This window comes from Myiozetetes cayanensis, unplaced genomic scaffold (assembly GCF_022539395.1).
Source record: "Myiozetetes cayanensis isolate MyiCay16 unplaced genomic scaffold, myiCay2020 scf2-11, whole genome shotgun sequence".
Taxonomy (NCBI): domain Eukaryota; kingdom Metazoa; phylum Chordata; class Aves; order Passeriformes; family Tyrannidae; genus Myiozetetes; species Myiozetetes cayanensis.
The window spans coordinates 54,219,369-54,241,485 of record NW_026087411.1 but is presented as its reverse complement, the minus strand read 5'-3'; the positions used below and the strand labels follow the sequence as shown (position 1 = coordinate 54,241,485).

General features: G+C 42.2%; 1 protein-coding gene across 1 annotated transcript in view; it reads right to left on the bottom strand.

Annotated features, from left to right (window-relative positions):
- Window positions 1-11,366: 11,366 nt before the first annotated feature.
- Window positions 11,367-22,117, bottom strand: part of PLAGL1 (PLAG1 like zinc finger 1) — a 54,626-nt gene continuing 43,875 nt past the window's right edge. The window contains 1 exon segment of the mRNA XM_050316206.1: window positions 11,367-21,825. Coding sequence (XP_050172163.1) covers window positions 20,550-21,825 — 1,276 coding nt within the window. The 3' untranslated portion in view covers window positions 11,367-20,549.

The following is a 22,117-nucleotide window of genomic DNA, read 5'->3' as shown; positions in this document are numbered from 1 at the left end:
TCACCCACTTCTCCTTGGTTCTTTTCTGGGTAAGTTATTTATTGTTTTGGTACTATTACAAAAGCTGTAGAATAAGCTTTTGTAAGCAGAGGTGTCTAAAAAGCTGTTGTGTAGCTGGACATCCCTGTTACCTAACCTGACTTTTATGTTTCATGGGAAATAAGATCTATTTCAACAAATGTTGCAGTTACAGTAGTTAATGGCCCCTTACCGTTGCTATTGGAATTGGCTTTGCTGAAAGTATTCACTCTGAGTAGTGTGGCAAACAAAACAGGAGATAATTAGAAAAATGTTGCAGATAATTAGAAAATGTAGTAGATAGTCATGGCCTTGATTTTCCTGAAATATTCCTTCTCAGGTCTTGCATTCTGTTTCGTTTCATTGAAATACAAGCTTAAGACCCAACACAAATTTTTGAAGATGAGCAGAGGGCCAGAATCTAGGCTTGGTATGATCTTAAATGTTTATGCTGTATATGTGAGTTATTTTGATAGTAACCAGTCCATTACATGTGAATGAAATGAATAGTATTTGTAGCCAATCATAAATCCTTCTGTATTAATAAGAATCCCTCATGTTTAGGTCTTTAGGCTACGGACTGAGCAGTCTTCTGTCTTTAGGTGAAAAGTTAACCAGTTTACTGTAAGGAACACAGTAACCAACACATGAGTGGAGTGGCCTAACTACTGTTGAATTCAAAGCATCTGAATTATTCCTGAAATAGTTTTTTGAATATTAAGTGAATACAGGCTAGCAGAGGGACTGATGAGGCTGTTTAATGTACAGAAACAATTCAAAGTACTTGGTTTTACTGGAGGGAGGCTTTTATAATATATTCTGGTAAAGTAAGATGATTTTGGAGAAGGGAATAAAGAGGTATTTGAGTCAACAAGTCTCTTGATCACTGCTCAGAAAACTAAAGTGTCAATGCAGTATACACATCTAGATTAAGCCTTTGTTTTCTAAAATGGTCTGTTAACTGAATCAGTAGAAATCATCTGTAAGATTAGGAAAAAGTTTCAGAGTTTTCCTTTAGCTAGTTTCCTTTACCTGTACTAGTTTTCATGTGTTTCACAAGCTTGAGCAGGATCTGCCTGTGTCATAATTGCTAATGTAATCACTGGTAGTGTGGTAACTTGGATGGTGAGCTTTTGAGTAATGAATACTGACCACCTAGTACTTGTGACTCCTAACAACAACATAGAAAAGGAAATCTGAGAAGCAGTTCTGTTGAGATGAGTCAGATACCAGGAAAGAAGTTAAATGGAACAAGTGAGTAACAGACGCTGCTCAGTTGTTTGTGTGGAATTTGATTTTGTGATTTACCAAAAAGGACGGTTGTACTGCTAGATTTCTCATTGCTGATTCAATGATACTGTGCTTGTAGCTAAAGTCCTTTTTCTTTAAAAAAAAAAAAAAAAAAAGAAAGCTCGGATAAAGAGGTGGGGGAGGCAGAGGAAGACTCTTGAAATGAAGAGTATAGTCCAGCCTCAGGACAGACACAGCTGTTGATTGGGAACAAAAGAGAAAAGACATTTTTGACTCTTTTTTTCTATTGCCTTTGTTTAAAAGTTACGGAATTGCTTAGTTCCACTTGTAATTAATGAAACACTGTAGTAATGTTAACTCTGTGCCTTGGAGTATGTTAAAAGTCCTAAGGAAAAGGTAAGAAACAAAAGCAGTCACTCATCTGCTTAGCAAGATAAAGATTTCTTTTGTTTTAGCAAGAGCAGGTGAAGAACAGTTAAATGAGAAGTCCTTAGAGAAGTTAATTCAGAGAAGTACCTCTGTAGGGTTACCAGTCTAATGAAAAGGACTGTGTTATTCAAGTTTTCCTAAGGGCTGTTTTTGTTTAATGAAAATCATGTCCCTGCTCTGAAATGAGTGAGTGCATGTGACTGCGTTTGGTGTCAGAAGGGCCTAAAACTACTTTCATGTAACTTTTACACCTATTTTTTTCCAAAAAATTACTGATTTAAAAAGAAACATCCCCAAAAATTGACATCTACAAAGTAAGATCATCTTGGAATGCTGTTTAGCATATCATGGAAATGTTCTGTTTTAATAATGATCATGTTACACTTTGCATGGCACTTTCTACTTTCTGAAATAACGGTGGTTTAGCCTGAGCCATTACAGGGTGTCATTAGCTCCTGCTGACTTCCAAACAAAATAGAATAAATCTGGGTGCAGATCACCTGCCCTTGCTTCCCAGCCCCCCTCCCTGAATTTAGAGAGCGACGAACTTTAGCGTTCCATCATCTCCTCAGCCAACCGTGATGTCATTGTGAAAGCACATACCTAAGCAGTCATGTGCAAAACAGAATGCTGCCTGCTGTAGCAAAGGAGAGCTTGTGCTTAGTAGGAACAGGGTAAATAAGGAGGGAGTTCTGCAAAAGGGAACTCTGGCATGGAACTGGTGAGTTGGATTCTATAATCCTTGTGAGTCCTTTCCAATTCAGGATATTCTTTGATTCTATGGAGATGTCCCTTTCTGACAATGAAGTACTGTTTCAGCAAGGGCTCAGTCCAAGTGCCGACTCTGCTGTAGTCAAGCTGTCCTGTACTGTGTAACAGACTCTTGCATGGTTTGCATTTTACACAGCTGCCTGAAGTCAAGATCCGGCTCCTTCTACAACCTGTGGAAAACATTCTGTACAAGAAGTTCTGGTAAAACAAAAATCTTTTTTTTTTTTAATGGGAATGCCAATGTATTTAGCTGAAAGGGGAAGGAGGAGGTGACTGCTAGTAGAAAAGAGGGTTGAACACATCTAAAACAGCAAATTATCTAGTAACTGCTTTCATTAGTGAACTTGATTGGAGAATTAATCAATGTGTACAGAAATATTGTGACTTCATTTTCAGTCTTGCACTATCTTAATTTACCTTCTTGTTCAAAAGCATGTCCAAAATTTTCCTTTATATTGAATTTAAAATAACGTATTTTCTCTTGGTGAGGCATAAATTACTAACCTGAAGCTTCCTTTTTGTTCCAGGTTTTTAGGCTGAATTTGTTTTTTGAGGCTTCTTGGGAAAAATAGACTAATAAACCATCTGATAAGTAGTCCCTTTGACAGCATAATGTGGACACCAGGCTCTGTTCCAAAGCCTGCTGAAGTGAATGAAAAGATTCCCCTTGACCTCCCTGATCCCTGGATTACAAACTGAATGGGTGGCTGCACAGTTTGCCTGGCACAACCCAACTGCACGTTTTTTCTGCAAGGGGTGGGGCTCTGCATGCACCCCTCTGCTCCTCAGTTTGTGTTACTGATCCTGTGTCTCTGTGGTAGATCAGACCATCCCTGCAACAGAACTGAAAACTGACTTAGGAAAAAAAAACCCAAGAACAATACACGTGAATCTGAGTGACCATGGAGCAACAAGACAAAGGTGCAACTACTCTGCGTTGGTAGTTTCATGTCTGGTATCTCAGATCAGGTGCAGGAAGAACACAATGGTTTAATTTAGCAAAACAGTTTGGGAGAGGTGAGAAGTTTCGTGTCACTTGTGAAATACAAGTCTTATAATGGCTCTCTGTGCCCCAGTGTGGGGTATGCTCCTCAGTGGGCAAGGCATAGGTATTTGCTGCTCTTTTGGTCCTGCAGAGGAGTATTCTTCTTGAGTTTGCTATCAAAAATGTCTAGAAACAGAGGATAAGGGCCTGAAGCGCATGAGTAAAAGGTTCAAAGCGAAATGAGAATTTCAAAATGTGTTGGAGTAGAATGAGTTGCTTTTTGGTCCAGCTGAGCTGCAACCAAAATGCCTTGCTCAGGCAGCTACTTAATAAGTAAAAAAAATAAGAAAAGTGAAGTTGATGCTAAAATTTGGCACTAGATATCTATCTACCTAAAATTTTTCTGTGCTTCCAGCTGCACATGCTATCTGTAGTTTTCCTTCTGTGCTGGTAGGCAGCTGCTCCAATTCCATCTGGGGCTGTGGCTATTTCAGTGGTGTTGGTAGGAAGGACAGCACTGCTGTTTGTTGGAGGAGGCCCCACTCTGAAATACTTATCTAAACTCAGAGAACTAAGAATGTAAATATTGGCCCCTTGGACAGGGTCAGACTGTTCTCCTTCTTAAACAAGAAAAAAAGGAAAGAAAACCAGGTGTGGTGGAGGAGTCCAATGGGACAGCTCCTGTTCACAGACCCAGTTTGTTCTTTTCTGCAAGTCATTATTTGTACTGGCTTCCAGCATGTCCCTGAGCAGAACTAACTGGAAATGGTTTCTATTTCTTATTTGTGCTGAACTGCAGCTGTACTTGGACAGCTTCTTAAAGTTTTGATGAACTCATTCAGGAGTTAAACTGAACCCAAAATAAATACTTCTGCAGCTCCCTGCTCCTGAATATAAGTAATTTTAAAGCCTGAACAAGGAAGCATCATTAACAAAGCATGACTCCAACCCATAAAAAAATGTTTTTCTTTGGATCCCAGCTGATACATGATCCAGTGTGCAAGAAAGCCCTCAATGGAAAGTGAAACAGAGACTGCAGGGAAATCACCACTGTGAAGAAGCAGCCCCCACAAAAGATGTAGTTAAAATTGAAGTGTGTGTGTGTGTTATCTCCATATGAAGTCTTTCATTCAGTAACACTATTGTTTCCTCCAAGGACAAAGCCTGGATGTTATGGATGAGTCTCACATATGTGCTTGACCGGGTGCCAAATTCTTTCCTCCCCCTCCCTGTGCTGCTAGTGTTTGGGAATATTTCTCTGTTGAGAAGCCAAATCAGTAGGTGTCATGACTACCCTGGGTATGTCAGTGTCTCTGTTCTTCTGGGAAATGTCAAAATATGCATTTTAAAGACAATATGAGAGTCTAACAGCTTCATCTTCACCTAAATCTGAAAGAGAGCGTGATCCAAGATGGTTGGTACATGAATGTCCCAGGTTGAACCTGAGAGCTGTCAGTGCCCCTTAAGTTAAGAGACTCACTGCTGTCGAACTGAAGGGTTTAAAAATGTATTTAAATTGAACTTATTTACAGAGATGGAGGAAAAGATGCTTAAGCTTTTACTGGAACAAGTATATTTGTTGAGGAGGAGGGGAATACACATGGATATGCATATGTATTATTTTACTCAGAGATGCCAAACCATTGCTGATTTGGTATCCATGCAGTCTGCTGTTGTAGAATGTCCTTTAAAATCAGTTTTGCAAAGAAACAGAAGTGCACAAAGGTTTAAAGGAAGAAAAATGTGAGAAGTGGAGAAGGGAAGGTGTTGGTCATAGTGTCTTTTCTATTCCCTCTTAAGCACTCTTTGGTCTGCCACGACCAGGGTGTTCTGCTGGAGTGCATTGTTCTTTTAGCCATCTTCCAGTGCTGTCAATAGACAGTGAAGGTCTAAATCAGCTTTCCCATTCCTTCCAAAAAAAGCAAATTTCTTTTGTTTGTAATGCTTTTTTTTTTCCCTCAGAAAGGAAGAACCCTTGCTCGGGAGAAGTATAGTTTGTGTCTTCTCTTATTTCCATTACAGAGACAGCTAAGGAAGAAATCTAACTTGAAGCATAGGATTTTGTTAATACTTTTCAATCAGCCAAGCAAGTCACAAAAGCTCTGAAGGAGTGTCACCCTCTTCTACTTCCTCCCCCGTCAAGCATGAATCCAGGTTTGTGGTCCACTTTATATTGTTGCTGTTCTTGGACTGATCTTTGGTAAAGCAGTGAGCTGTTATTAACCACAGGTGGGCTTCAGTTTTGCACCCTTGGCACAACACAATGGGAACATTAATTCCCTCCATGATTGCGTAGGAGCGCAAAGCAGAGGCAGTGAAGAGGAAGAGAAAACTTACTGTACCTCTTAAGTTTAAAGGCAGCAAGCTTGGGATCTGACATTAACACTTTGGGCAGAGAGTCAGGATAGCTGTACTATAATATAACAGAGGGTGACATACATCCTCTTGCTATTCAAAACAACTGTACTGCACATAGGCACACCACTCCCACGTGGTGGCTTTTCCACTGTCCCCTTCCCCACCCAGCTGTGCAGTCAGGGGAAGTCATTTAGCAAAAGACAGGTCTGGTTTACTACAAATACCAGATTTGGTCTCTGCACAGAGCTCACTGTATTACAAGTTACAGATCCAAAATGATGCACATACAGCCAATATCTTATGATAATGTGATTTATAAAATGTGGGAGCAATCTTGGAAAGGATTTCAGTGGAGTCCTGCCTGCATTAGGAAGGTGGAGAGCAGGAGGGGGATGGGGGGCTCTCTGGGCTCACTTCCAGAGTAGAAATTCATGACTGATAGCAAAAGCATCTGCCATAATTCCAGCCTCTCTCCTCTCCTCTCCTAGATGATGGTGATGCAGTATAAGCAGCAGGACACCTCTTCCTTCCTTGATTGGGATCAAACTTCTCTCCGAATTTCCACTGCTGAATTCTTTAATGATTCTGTTATTTCTTGTCTAACTTCACCAACTTTAAGAGCAGACCCTCCCTTTCCTTCTCCCTATTGGAGGAAACCAAGTTCTGCAAGAGGAGGAGGAGTTGTGGAGAAAGTTGTGAAGTAAATGACTGCTTTTTAGGGAGGAAAAATTGCTGAGTGGCCTAGTGAGTGTATATATCCTATACTACAGGGCTATATATTCCCATACTATGGGACTGGAGAGAAAGTACATGGATTTTGGAAAGGAGAGAGATGTTCCTTTATCCTCTCATCCTTCTTCAAACAGAGCCCAAAACCTCCCCGTTCTCCCCTGAAGTTCCAGATGCCCTGAAGCCAGGCATCTGCCCTATCTTGTCCTCCCCTCCTCTGTGTTCAGAACCACTATGCCCATGCTGCTGGTCTGGAGCTGGCTTTTGATGGCTGCTTGCACCATTTTTTCTGTGTTGTTACAGAGAGAAATGGTTTGTAAAAATGCTATATCCTTAGTATTTGGGATAAGAACACTTGGGCATCTTTTGTAAAAGGCACTGGGCAGAGAAAAAGGGTCTGGGAATGACAAGGGCGGTGTGATGGCTGAATTGTGACTGCACTGACCCTGAACACTGCTCATTGAAATGAGTCGAACTGCACCAGCCATGTGTCACTGAATAGCTTTTAATAGAACCAGGACTGTGCTCTTCACCATGCTACTTCACACCCAGAAACCTGGCTCTTAGATGTGCCTCGACTGGTGGGGCACAACTTCTTCAGCAGTGTTTTGCTAAATCACAGAATCCCAGAATGAATTGGGTTGTAAAAGACCTCTGAGATCAGAGTCCAACCTGTGACCCAACACCACCATGTCAATTAGGCCATGGCATTAAGTGCCACATCCAGTTAAACACCTCCAGGTGACTCCACCACCTCCTTGGGCAGTCCACTCCAATAACTATTCACCCTTCCTGTGAAGAAATTCTTCCTAATGTCCAACCTAAACCTCCCCTGGCACAGCTTAACACAGTGTCCTCTTGTCCTGTCCTTCATTGCCTGGGAGAAGAGGCCGACCCCACCTGGCTACAATCTCGTTTCAGCTAGTTTTAGAGAGTGATGAGGTCTCCCCTGAACCTCCTTTTCTTCAGGCTAAACAAACCCCACACCCTCAGCTGCTCCTCACAGGACTTGTGCTCCATTCCGTTCACCAGCTCTGTTGCCCTTCTCTGGACACGCTCCAGCACCTCAATGACCTTCCTGAAGTGAGAGGCCCAAAACTAAACACAGGATTTGAGGTGTGGCATCACCAGTGTTGAGTACAGGGGAAGAATCACATTAGCCAACCTCCAGTTTTCTGGGACCTCCCTGCTTAGCCAGGACTGATGATAAATGACAGAGTGTGCTTCTGCCAGCTCCCTCACCCTGGGATGAATCTCATCTGGTCCCATAGGCTCACGAGCATCTAAGTGGCTCAGAAGGTAACAAATTACTTCCTCCTGAATTATAGGGTGTCCATTCTGCTCCTCGTCCCTGTTTACCAGCAGGAGGCCAGGGAATAAGCGGTCTTAGTATTGAAGACTGAGGCGAAGAAGGTGTTAAGTACCTCAGCCTGTTCCTCATCATTCGTGGCTATATTCCCATGCAGCTCCAATAAAGAATGGAAGTTTTTCTTGGCCCTCCTTTTGTTATTAATGTATTTATAAAAACACAAGTGGCCAGGTTAAGTTCTAACTGAGCTTTTGCCTTTGTAATCTCTCTACATGACCTAATGACCCTTCCTGAGTTGCTTGCCCCTTTTTCCAAAGGTAATACACCCTCTTTTTTTCCCCGAGCTCCTGAGAAAGCTCTGTGCTCAGCCAGACTGATCTACCCTGCTGGCTTGCCTTTCGGCACATAGGGACAGCCTGCTCCTGCACCTTCAAGATTTCTTTCTTCAAGCATGTCCAGCCTTCCTGGAGGACCCTTTGTTTTTAATGGTCGCTTCTCCAGAGACTCTCTGAACCAGTGTCCTGAATAGGCTAATGTCTGCCCTCCAGAAGTCCTGCACAGAGGTTTTGTTGACACCCCTCCTTATTTCACCAATTTTTGATAACTATCACATCGTGATTGCTGTGCCCAAGACAACCTCTGACCACCACAGCTCACACTCTAGCAGGGCCCCACCCCCAGAAGATTCACTTAACCAGCTGCAACTGGAAGTTGTCTTCCACACACTCCAGGAACCTCCTAGGCTGCTTCCTCTCTGTTATGCTGAGTTTCCAGCAGGTTAAAGTCTCCCACAAGAACAAGGGCTGGTGATTGTGAAACATCAGCCAGCTGTTTATACAACAGTTCATGCACCTCCTCATACTGTTTATAACAGACTCCCACCAGGATATCTGCCTTGCTAGCCTTCCCCCTGATTCTCACCTATAGGAATTCAACCTCATTCTCCTTTCCTCAAGCTCTATGCAGTCAAACCACCTCCTAAGGTACAGAGCCACCCCACAGCCTCTTCTCCTTCTCCTGTCTCTTGTGAAGAGCTTATAACCATCCATTGCAGCACTCTACTCATGTGAGTCATCCCACCACATTTCCATGACGGCAACTATGTCATATCTCTCCTGCTGCACAATGGCTACCAGTTCCTTCTGTTTGTTACCCATACTGCATTGATTCCTTTTCCCCCTTTTAGACAGGTGAATCCCACCTGTCTCCAGCAGGCCTGATGCTGTATAAACAGCCCACAACAAGAAAAAACAAAATTCCACAGATGGCACCACTCTTTAAGCTACTTGTTGATCATATGGGTCTTCCTGTTCCTTTCAGCATTCATCCTTGCTACCTAAGAAACTGAGAAGAACGCCACCTGTGTCCCTGTCCCTTCAACCAGGCAACCCAGTGCCTTGAAGTCCTTTTTGATTACCCTGGTACCTTTCTTATTGACCTTGTTGCTGCCAGCCTGGACAACCAGTAAAGATAGTCATCAGAGGGCTGAATTAGTCCAGCGAGTCTCCTGGTAATATCCCTTCTCTGGGCCGCAGGGAAGCAGCAGACCTCCCTGTGGGATGGGTCTGGTCAGCATACAGGACCCACAGTTCTCCTCAGAAGTGAGTCACCCACTACGACTACCCTTCTTTTTTTCTTAATGCCTATAGCTGCAGTCTGTCTGGTTGACTACACTGATCTAGGAGGCTCTGCTAGAAAGACGTTCTACTTCACTGTTATCTGCCTGACCCTCAAATTCCAGGGCCTCATAACTTTTCTGTAAGGGCTCCTGGAAAGGTGAGGGAGGCCAGGAAAGGATTTTTCTACCTCTGCAGGCAGTTTCCCTCCCCTTCTTTTATGTCTTCTGCCTGATGGCAAGAGGGCAGGGCTCCTCTGACTTGCTGGGCTTCCATCCGCTGCATTTCTCTCAGGGATGGAAGGATGCAACTCCACCAGTCTATTTTTCTTTCACGCTCCCTGATACTCCTCAGCCTCTCCACCTCCTCTTTAAAGCTCTGCCACCAGGCTGAGCAGATCATCCATGAGTTCACACTGCATGCAGAGGTGTCTTTTCCGCTGTCTTCTGGCACTTAACAGCAGGCTCAAACATTCCGTGCAGCCAGAGACCTGTACAGCTGTGTGCTTCTTGGGGAGCTCTGGCTGGGTTGCCATGCTCCTACTAGCAATGGCTTTTGACATGATGTGTACACCATTTCTGGGTCTATACCAGTTGGGCAGGTGATGAACCATCAGGTGAGGTGGGCTCACCTCAGGAGCTGGGAGGGCGGCTGTGCCCTCCTACAGGCCCTGCCTGCGCCAACTGCTGCACCACGCTCTCTGGAGCCTTTAAACCTCCTGGCAATGCCCCCTCCTTGCCTGATGAGCTTCTAAGGGCTTCTATGTCCTGACAGGGCTCTGGCCTGATGCTCAGGTGTCCCTGGGCTCAGGAACCCTCTGTACAGGTCTATCTAACCCTCACTGCTGCTGCCACCTCAACAAAATAGCAACCTTAATGATTAGTCTTCAAAAGCAGTCTTAAAATCATTGGGTTTGTCTATGCTAGGAATTTTTAAATAATGCTTTTCCTGCAGACTTGTTAATTATGAGGTTGGGGGTGGCCAGGAATAGGACAAAGATAATAAAATCTGCTTTTATTAATCCACAGGGATTTATTTCTGAAAGCAATTACTGTTTGCTGGGTTAATACCATAAGCACGTATTTTAGGATCCCAAATATTTTTCTAGACAAAGTTTTTGTAGTTCTCCAAGGTTTGTACTTTGGGAGCTGATGGGAACTCATCATGGTTACCTGCTGGTGGAGCCAGGTTTTGAACTGCATCTTGAGTGCTCCAGTAAGGCAGGGCAGTTCTTCTCCTGTACTGTATAAAGTGTGACACAAGCTGTTCCTTTTTTATGGTCAGACTACATTCAGTGTCCACACTGCTCACGGAGGTTTGGTGAGGCTGCAGCACAGAGGCGCATGGAGTTTTCTGAAGAACAAGCTGTCTACCATACTGCAAAGATCCCTGGACAGGCTTTGGTAAGTACACACAGCCACATTTGCATGGTCCTGGAGGCAGATCTGTGAAATTTCATGGTGAGTAAAGACCCATATGAATATAAAACTCTTTAAACAAGGTACATGCTGAATGTCAGCTGGGAGTTGCCCATAACTGGAGCCCTTTGTCTGACGCAAAAGTGACAGAGTATGATAGTACAAAAAAGTTGGGACAATTTCCTCAGGCTCTTCTGCAATTGGATTCCAGGTTAATTCCAGGTAATTCTGCTGTAGGGCAGCGGAAAACTGGCAACTTTTGCAATACATGAAGAAAGCTCTTCCTGTCCCTTAGGGCTCCCTGTTGTTGGGAGGTTTGCTGTTCCCTTGTCATTAGACACAAGGCCAAAGGGCTGAGCCCCTTTGAGGGATCAGAAAAGTGAAGGTAATCATCAGTCTCTTAAAGTGAGGTCCTCTTTTGCTATAGGACATTTATAAGGTAAACTGTTCCTTTAGGAGAGTATTGGGTATTTTCTTTTCTGTTTTGTTTTGGTTTTGTTTTTGGTTTTTTTTTGTTAAAGATGTTTGAAAATATTATTACTCTTTCACCTGTTTTGGGCAGGAAAAATGACTTCCAGGTGAGAGAGGGTGGACCTTTTTCCTGTTCCTTCCTAGCACTACTTCAACAGTGATTTGGAGAGTTTTCACTGGGCTCCATAACCTCCTTGCTAGAGTTGAGTGATGATTGTGCATCTTCTTTTACTAGGACAAGCAGCCATTGACCCAGAGAAAAACTCCAACATTAACACCTGCTGTGTTATCGCTTCTGGAGAGAGTACAAAAAGGTGCCAACACAGAAAAATCTAGCCTAGGTAGAGTTCAGTTAGTCCTATTTATGATTTTTCTTATATCAAACTCCGTTATATTTGAGGCAAGTGAGGCATTTTTAAAGCAGATCATAGGCTTTGGAATCCAGTTTTCTGATAGAATAATGTCGAACTATAAATTTTGACTTTTTGTGGGAATTTTTTGAAGTCTTGACATGAAATCCTAAACTCATTTCCATACAATACTTGTTAGAAATGAGAAGGGTCAACAGTTTCCAAGTGAATGTTGTTGATATTGAATGGCTTTCCTGGTCATTATCCTGCTCCATTGTGTGGAGTGTATGCACAGAGGTTTTCATTTGGGTCCTGAGGAGGGACTTAGTGTTTTCAATTAGACGTCCTCAAACAGAAGTATTTATATAGACCTAAAATATACAGTCTGGGTTTGAGGTTTATTCTGTCCCATAAAGGACTCTGTAGCCTTTAATCTTCAAGATTTATTCCATCATTTTTACCTTTTCTTAGGTCCATTTAGATGAAGTGTGTTGTTTGTTCCATATGACTTTGCCCTTGTTGATTTAGCCTTAAAAGTAACACCACCACTTCCCTAAAGCAGTTCTCTCTATATAATGCACTTTCTAGAACCCATTGCTGCTGGTAATCATGACTCAGTCTATGTTTAGAAGATGTTTTATAAAGTTATTTTAAAGATCATTTGTAGTATAATATGTGAATGATAATACAAACTCCTCTTTGTATCAGTATCTTTGATCCCTATATTTCTGGAGTTTATGTTGAATTTATGTAGTTTATCATGATTTATGGCCAATAAATTTTTTAAATAATGATCTGCAGAGACTTCTTTAGAAATACTGAAGAAAACTGGAAAATCTTTGGGTATATCTACCGGGAAAAATTCTTCAGGAAAGTTTGGGTAAGAATTTATTTTTTTTTATTTCAACTTTATAACATAAAAGGGCCTTGACTGCTTTTGTGATATACAATATCACAGAATCACAGACTCACATAATATCCTGAATGTGAAGGAACCCACAAGGATCATCAAAGTCCAACTCCTGGCCCTGCACAGGACTATCCCCAAGAGTCACACCATGTGCCTGAGAGCATTGTCCAAATGCTTCCTGAATGCTGTCAGGCTTGGTGCTGTGACCACTCCCCTGGAGAGCCTATTCCACTGCCCAACCACCTTCTGGGTGAAGAACCTCTTCCTAATATCCAACCTAAACCTCTCCTGACACAATTTCAGGCCATTTCCTTGGGTCCTGTCACTGGTCCCCAAAGAGAAGAGATCGGTGTCTGCCCCTCCTCTTCCCCTCATGAGGAAGTTGTAGACTGCAGTGAGGTCTCCCACATCAGTCTCCTTTTCTCCAGGCTGAACAGACCAAGTGACCTCAACTGGTCCTCATATGGCTTCTCCGTCAAGGCCCTTCACTATCTTTGTTGCCCTCCTTCAGATAGTCTCTAAGAGCTTAATGTCTTTTTTATATTGTGGTGCCCAAAACTGCCCACAATATTCAAGGTGAGGCCGCTCCAGTGCAGAGCAGAGCGGGACATTCCCCTCTCTCAACCAGCTGGAGATGCTTTGCCTGATGCCCCCCCAGGACACGGTTGGCCCTCCTGGCTGCCAGGGCACTGCTGACTCAGATTCAACTTGCCATTGACCAGGACCCCCAGGTCCCTTTCTGTGGCACTGCTTTTCAGTATCTCACTCCCCAGTCTGTACGTACATCCAGGGTTGCCCTGTCCCAGGTGCAGAATCCGGCACTTTTGCTTGTTGAACTTCATATGGTTGGTGATTGCCCAGTTCTCTAATTTGTTGAGGTCTCTCTGCAGGGCCTCCCTGCCTTTGAGGGAGTCATCAGCTCCTCCCAGTTTTGTGTCATCTGCAAAAACTGTATCCCTTCCAGTCATGTGTCCAAGTCATTTATGGAGATGTTGAAGAGCACAGAGCCCAAGATGGAGCCCTGTGGAACCCCATTAGTGACTGGTCCCCAATCTGATGTCACTGTTACCCTCTGTGCTCGACTGTGAGCCAATTGCTCCCCCCCCACACACATGATGTGCTTATCCAGCTGTGTGCTGGATATCTTGTCCAGAAGGATACTGTGAGAGACAGTATCGAAAGCTTTACTGAAATCCAAAAAGATTACATCAGCAGGCTTCCCTTGATCAAGTAGGTGCATTACCTTGTCATAAAAGGAAATTCAGGTTTGATGAGCAGGACTTTCCTCTCATGAAGCCATGCTGGCTGTGACCAATGACAGCATTGTCTTTCAGGTGTTTTTCAATATATCCTGCTGCAGTATGAGCTTCTTTGTATTATTTGAAGCACTGAAACTTTTGTAGGGCTCCTCAGGCCCCCAGTGTAGGCTACTGAGAAATCAATTTTGGAATTAAATGTTCTTTCATCTGGAACAGCCCCATCTCAGGTAGGCAATGAATGTGCTCTGCTGTAACAGGCATCTTGAGAGAATTTGCTGCTTGATAATGCAAACCTCTCTGGCAGATCTTGTGCTCTTACAATTTCCCAGACCATGATGTTTGGGCTTCTGCTCCTCAGACTATGCAGTCAGTGGGGTTCCTGTCTTGGGCCATGCAAACCCATTTCAGAGCAGCAAGAAGGCCTCCAGCCCCTGTTTGAGGTGGTCATGGTGCTGTTGCTCCAAGGGATGGCTCAGGTGATCAGCATTTTGCACCCTGTGACACATATACAGCTGCAGAATATGAGATCCCAGCAGGAAATGTGGCCATGAATTATTCCTTGTAGCTGGCAAGGTATTTTGAGCCTGGGAGATGAGCTTGTGAGAGCACTTGGAGCGTGGCATGAAGAGAAATGTGCACAGAACAGAGTCTCACGTTCAAAGTCATTGCAGGGTTCTTCTATGTGCAGTTTTGCTGTCCTTGATTGCTGCTGGTCAGTGCCGGGTACCTTCAGTTGTGGGGAAGACTGCAAAGGGCATGGTGCTCCACCTACCTCTGTGACTTTGCCAGCTGCAGGAAAAACTGTTGTCAGTACCTAGTGGTCTTATCTGGTGTTCTCCACTCCCCAGATTACCTGTGACTATGTACCTGTGACTATGTTAACAGTATAATTACTCTCATGGTTATCATGCAGGGTCTGGCAGACCAGCAACAGGGATTTATTGATACCATCACCATTCTCAAAGTTCAGCCACTGAACTCTGAAACTTGAGGCCTGGCAGGCTTGGGGAGGAGACATCTCTTTTCCCCAGGGATACTGGCGAGTCCAGGTATCACTGGGGTTGTAGTTGTAGTCAGTATACAGAGGCTTGGGACAGCCATTGCCTCCAGCAGTCCGCAGGACAGGCATCCACACTAGCATCCAAAATAAAGAACAGTGGAACTGTGGAAAGGAGTGGCCTGGGTGAGCTTGCAGGTGCTGGGCTGTTGGCAGCTGCTGCATTTTCTATAAAACTTGAGCTTCGACAGGCTTTGCTTTACAGAGCACTTTGTGCAGGCAAGTTTCAGTGCTACTCAAGAGCACTTTTTTAGCTGAGAAAGCAAATGTGAGAAACTGGCTTTGAGTGGTGTAAATAAATGTTCTCACCCTTAATGTACCTGGAAATAGTTTTCAGGATGAACTGCTCCATCACCTTCCCAAGGATAGAGGTTTCATTTTCTTAGATAAAATGGAGTAAAATATAAAAGCTGTTTCTATAATAGGAAATAGCAAGTATATGGCTTGTTGCTGCTTTTAGACCGCAAATGGACAACAGAAGATAGAGTGGCTGGTCGGCGAGGATGTGTTCAGGCTTTCTTCTGACATGTTATGGAAGATCTTAAGCAACGCGATTTTTCAGTACCACTTCTGCCTAAAGTTCTACAGCTGCCACGTTGAATAAAACAAGCAAACTGAAACTCATTGATTGTGAGAGTATTTGTATAAGTTGCCAAGATTTAATTAAATGATTGCCTGCAGGGGATGGCTATTACCCTGGGTTCATTCAATGGTTTAACAAAATGTAGAAAGATCCAGTAATGTGATTTTTTCCTTCCCCCTAATGCTTTGATATATTGAACAAGACAAGTGAACATTCTGGAATTTCATGTAAATATTTAATAGAATCTTTAAGTAAACAATAAGATGATTAATGATAGTGATTGATATGTGATAAATGGTCATGTATACTGTGCATCTTCTTCAATGCACTTCAAGTTCAGACTAAACCCAAATCTCATTCTTGCATTAAACACCTTAATTGCTTTTAGAAATTGATTAATAAGACAGAAATATTGTGGAGGCATACCCCTTCTTATTTTTTTGGCCACTCGATCCACTGTCAGCCTTGGATCATCTTGCATAAACTTTCAATGATGCAACATGTAGGGTTTTTTTAGCTTAATAATTTTCATTAAGGCTTTCCATTAAAATCCATAAAGAATTTTCTTACCTATTAAATACTTATTAAGTAAACAAAGATGAAAAGTAGTTGGACACAGCAACAGGAAATACCAAACTTTACAGAGTTTCATTAAACTCTACTTAGGCTCTAGCCAATAATGATTAGATAAATACAGAAAGGATGACACTGAAACACACAGGAGTCCTACAGCTAGACTCTTAGAAACAGCAGGCATGACATTGTCCACAACATACTAAAGCAGTGCTGCTAAGCATTTCTTCCAATCCAGAAAGAAGAGGGGAAAAAAACCCCATATTCCCCACTATCCTGTGCAATGTTACCACAGTTGCTTTCTTTAACAACAAAAAAGAATGAATCCTCAAAAGTTAGAGCAAGTTTTACTGTATTTTTGTTGTGTGTGTGTCCCTCCATTATTTTCTGTCTGAGTATAAAAGTGTTTGATTTCACAGCTTAGTTTCCAGTATCTTACAAAAAATATAAGGGCAGAAACAGTGTACTGAAGAACAGAACTTTAAAAATTCCACTAGTAAGAAATGAACCAATCATTAATATTTGGAATGTATCATCATAGTTCAGACTGGCAGTGCAAAATTCTCTGGAATTAAGAGCAACTCAGTGATTAAGAAAATGGAAAGTCCCAACAGGAAAAGCTGGTAAATAAAACTGAAGGAAAAAGAACTTAACATGGTTTCTGATAGAGGACGGGAACTTAGCAATAGAACTACTTGTGTTTACGTAGAAGATGCAGTCTTGTGTTCCATGTAGTATAATTTTAGCTTCTTGACATTATTTCAGCAGGTTTACATGCCTTTCTTTCATAAAATGAGTACGCATTTTTGTATGAGACCAAATGTTTACTAAATTTCATTATTTGATGGTATCATTTGATTATAGTAATTCTGCTGTTTTATCACCACATACTGCTCTGCTTCTACAGATTTTCAAGTAGAGTTTAGATAAAAGAGTATTCTTCTCTCTATGAGGATGAGTGGTACAATGTCCTAAGACCTCCCAGACCATTATGTTTCATCTCTTAGCTGACATTCCATGGTCTATCTTACCTTCTCCAAGCCAGCTCTCTGCCCTTGGATTCTCCTCTCACATTTAGAGGAGGAATTGGATGTGCCAGAGAGGAGGGAGGATTGGACACTTCTTGGGCTGCTGCTTTCCCCCACCACACCCCTAGCGTACATGAGGCTGCCTCTCCTCACACTGGTGCTGTCACAGCCCTGCATGAGTGCCACCAGAGAGACGTCCTGCAGCTCCTGCTGCCTTCTCCCCTGTCAGTGCCTGAAATCAGACCTGTCTGCCCGCCTGCTGCAGCTCCATCCTCTCAGACACCACAGATAAGCTTAGGGAGAGCTGCTGTCTCCACACTTTTCCCTTGGCACTGCCCCAAAAGGAAACTATCACTCTTTAAGCAATGTGATATTCAGGCCGACACCAGGCTGGTCTACTGAGCCCCCAAAAATTGTTTGCCTAGAAACAAAGCATTCTTCAGCTTCAGCTACTGGAGGCCTCTCAAAAATGGTCACAGAGGTCCCCCTAGCAAAAGTGGTGAGAAAGTCCAGCCCTACTTACAGTATTAGATGACTCTGGGGTATCTTATATCTCTTCAATTGAGAGAATTTTAAAACAATTTTTCTGAAAATACAACTTTTTGAAATAGCTTGCTTTCCTTTGTGATGAGACGTCCTCAGCTTTCACTACATTTATGATGTCAAGAATCTGAAAAAGAAACTTGAATAGGCTGACAGGTTAAAGCTGCAGTATTACATGTTTAAGGTTTGCTTCTGTGTTTTACTTGCCAACACCATCACTGTGTGTTCTTTAAGCATTTTAAAATGCATCAAAAGTGGCAATTTTCATTTTATTTGAATGAGACTTGGTCTTTAACCCATAGCTAGATATGCATTGATGACGGCTGCTTAATCATCTTTCCGTATTTCAGAAGAGGCTGAGGTCAGGCAGCAGCACCTCTTTTGACAGCTCAGAGCTCAAGCACCTTGCTACAGAGTGCTGAAAGACAGCTGAAAGAACATGGGTGCCAGTTTCTGTGTTTTCATAATGATTCCTTCTCAACATCACATTTTAATTCAAGGACAAGTATTTCAATAATTATTTACACCATTTATAAAAGCACAAATCAAAATGACAAAATGTGTGTATGATCAGGCAATGCTACAAAACTGAGTCTTTTTTTTTGTTGTGGTTTAGCTGTTGTTTGTTGGTTTGTTTTTTTTTTTACAGGTACATAAGCTTGGATGAAGTCAAGTGAATACAGTTTGCACAAACAAGGAAAACAATGCAGTAAGTGAATATGCACACACCTTTCCAAGTCCAGATGAAAATAAGAGCCTAGCTGTAGAACCTTGATTACAATCTTTTCTCTGTTCTGGAACTCATAATTTAAATAACTCTTAACTGGGTGTGACTGTGCAGTACCTGCTCTTCCTCTTGCTGTTGCCATTACAAGAATGATCATAAAGATTCCTTTTGGTTTGCCTTATGCCAAAAATTTTCATAACAAAAAACACCCCTCAGCACTGTATCTGCAGAACATATTCTTGCATGAACTGTAATAATACAACCTTTCCTTAATCCAAGTTCCAATAAACTTCTAAGAATATTTGGATCATTGTAGTAGTAAAATGTCATTGTAGCTCAGTAACATCAAATCCGAAATAACTTAAAAACTATTTTTTATTTGAAGCTGTCTGAAAACACTCCTGTGATTAATGAGGGAGAAGAGAACATGCTTGTTTTGTGCTATATTTGTAATATTCATTAGGTACTATGAACTCTTTTTGGATTTAATGGGAGAGTAGCCCTTGGGGTTTGAGAATTTACTCAGATTCAGAAATTTTGTGTTCGTTTTAGCAGCAACAGAATCCATTAGTAACTGCATCATCCATTAAAGCCAGGATTATTCTTTTTTTTTAAACTAGGGTTAGGTAAGAAACCAAATTGAGAAGAGTGTGATTGTTGGTTTTGGTTTGTTTTTTTGGGTTTTTTTGATAATGTCATCTACCGGGAAATGTGATTTTTGCAATTTCTGCTCATTCATGCTTCAAGTGCTAGGACTGTCACACCAACAAAACTGTCAACTGGAAATATTCATGGACAATTTACCCCAGGAAACAAAACAGAAGTCCCCATGGTTCTGGTTTGGAAAAAACAAAGGCTGGAAGTCCAACTGCAGCTGTCCCAGCGCTACTGAAGAAAAATCCTGTGATTAAAATGGCCTGAACTGTTATCACACCCGCTAATTTCAGGCGGCACTTGTGAGGCAGGTTCTGACCCTGGTTTTGACCCTGGCCTGGGGTCAGCTCACCACCACAGCCCTTAAGTGCATGGACATGCCTCTGGCCCCAGAGAGGTCCTGCTTGGGCGCAGGCTCTCCTGGGCCAGGGTTGGCTTTCTGAAAGCCCATGTTTCAGAAAGTTACAATTAATAATTATTAATTATTAATAATTAAATATTAATAATAATTAATTAATTTCCCAGACTAAACAAAGGCCATTTTTATCAACAAAAGGTGAATAAAGGCCCCTTAGGTAGGAAGCACTATATTTTATTAAAGGTTAAATTAATCAAGCTGTTGACCCAACAGGATAACATGTTTAAATTTAAGCAAATGTTTAAGTGCTTTACTGGAGAGAGAGAAAGCAGTGTCTGATACCTTGGCAGATCTGGCTCTAAATGAAAAGTAAAGTTTTGTTCTAACCTTTGAAACAATTCACTTTCCATTCTGAAAACTGCACATATACAAGACAGCAGTTCTTACATAGTCATTCAGAAGTGATAGCAACCTCCAGCCCAAGGAAAAAGGCATGAGATGCACACAGCTGAATCGCGTGTCAGAAAACAAAATCTAGTTAAACATAATCATAATAGTGATGATATTCATTTGAAAAAAGGGAACCACGGAGGTAAGATTTACTCTTGGAATGATTCCGATTTAAATTAAAGATTAATAAACTTCATTAAATGCTTAACAATAATCTATGTGATGTTGATTAATCATTTGTTACATTTGCTATGTGTACACATTTGCTGTGATTTATGGCTCATTAAAATGATTTTTCTGTGATTTCCCCCTTCTTCCCATTCACCCTAACCATATTTCTCCTACTGCAGCAGCCATAGTTTTATTGTGCCTGTTATGACACTTTTCTATCGTTGAAGATATTTATTCAGATGTTTGCATGAAAGGTAACAACAAAAATATAGAGGGAGCTGAGGGAAATACGTTAGTTCTACTGTTGTCATATGCTAAAAAAACTAATAGTAGTATGAAAAATAGAGCTTCTTATTTATTAACATCCTGAATTTAACTACCATGTTCATAATGTGCTTTGAAAACATTTGGGGCAGTTTTTCTTAAAAACGAAACAAAACCAAAAACCACCCCATCCTAACAGATTTAAGTAAGAAGCACAGTCTCAAAAAAAAAAAAAAAAAAAGGAAAACCCCACACACAGGGTGATAGTTACTTGAAAGCATGGTGAAAATGAGGCAAGGTTACAGAATTTGTAGTGGATGGAAAGGAGCGAGGAAAATGATGCAGCTGGTTTATGGCCATCCCACCAGTTGCTAGCTGAAGACCTTGCTGTTGGCCGAGGCCATTCAGCCTGTGTGATGGTTCCTCTGGGCCAAATGCCATTGTGAAGTCCCCAATAGTGTTCTGGTTGTCACCTGGTGGGAGCTGCCAGAAACTCATCACATGAGTGAGATCCATGAAAGGCAGGCCTGTAGTTTCAGTTGCTGCCTCTGTCTCTTTGTGCACTGGGTACTTGTTAGTATCCCCTGCAGGCCCTGAGGAATCCTCTTCCATACTGATTTTGTGCAGAGACTGAGGTTCTGGTAATGGCAGGTCCTCGAGTAGATGCACGTTGTAACCTTTAACATCCACTTTTATTGGTAGATTCTTGAGGGATCCTGCTGCAAGTGAGGTAGAACTAAGGTCATATTTATTAGGCTGATGAAGGTTCAGGTTGGTAGGGACGGCTGTTGAACACGGTGTGGGATGGACCGCTGGAAGGCTGTCTGTGCAGCCCATCCTTTGCAACTGAGGAGAAGGTTCAAGAGGAAGAGCAGTTTGTAAGCTTGGCTGGGAATGAAGATGTGAACAGTTGTATTCCTCAGATTCTGAACTATTCACAATACCATTCTGCACAGAGACCCTTTCAGGAAGAGAAGACAGCATGCTGGCATCTTCTTTCAGCCTGTATGGAAAAAGCTGGTCAAGGAGACCCACTGACTCACCGTTCTGCAGCCTGCTCTTTAGCAGTTCTTGTGGATGAGTCTTCCTGGTATGGCGTGTCAAGTGGTCCTTCCGCCCAAACCTTTGGGCACAAAATTGACACAGAAAGTCTTTACAGCCTGTGTGAACCACCATGTGACGCCGCACATCTTTACGGGTATAGAAGTGACGCTCACAGTGGTCACATTTATGTTTCTTTTCCTTCATATTGCCAGCTGGCTTCCCTGCATGACTTTTGAGGTGTTCCAACAGAACCTCAGTACCGCCAAACTCTTGGGCACATACCCTACAGGTAAGGTCCCCACTGGTGGCAGCGTGAAGAGCCAAGTGTCTCTTATAACCTAGCTTGGTGTTGTACTTCTTGCCACACTCTTCACACTTGAAGGCCATCTTGTTAGGGTCATGAGTCTGAAGGTGATTCTTTAGGTGGTCTTTCCTGTGAAAGGTCTTTTCACAGTAGCCACACTGGTGAGATTTCTGTGGAGAATGAGTAGCAGAGTGCCTAGGACAAAAAAACAGAACACACACACTAAAAGGTTATTTGTGTTTACACTTATACTAGCACATTTACTCTTGCAGATTCAAGACTTGAAAACACTGGCAACCTTGAAGGAAAGTCTTTTTTCAAGTTCTCAGGTTATTAGTAAAACCCTAAATTTTTTTGGGGGGAGGAAGGTTTTAATCATCAAGCATAGAATAGGTTAAAACTGCTCAACACAATCTTTTTGAGATTAAAATGGCTCAAAACAATCTTTATCACAATTGAGGGAAACTAGTTTTCTCCAATTCTATCC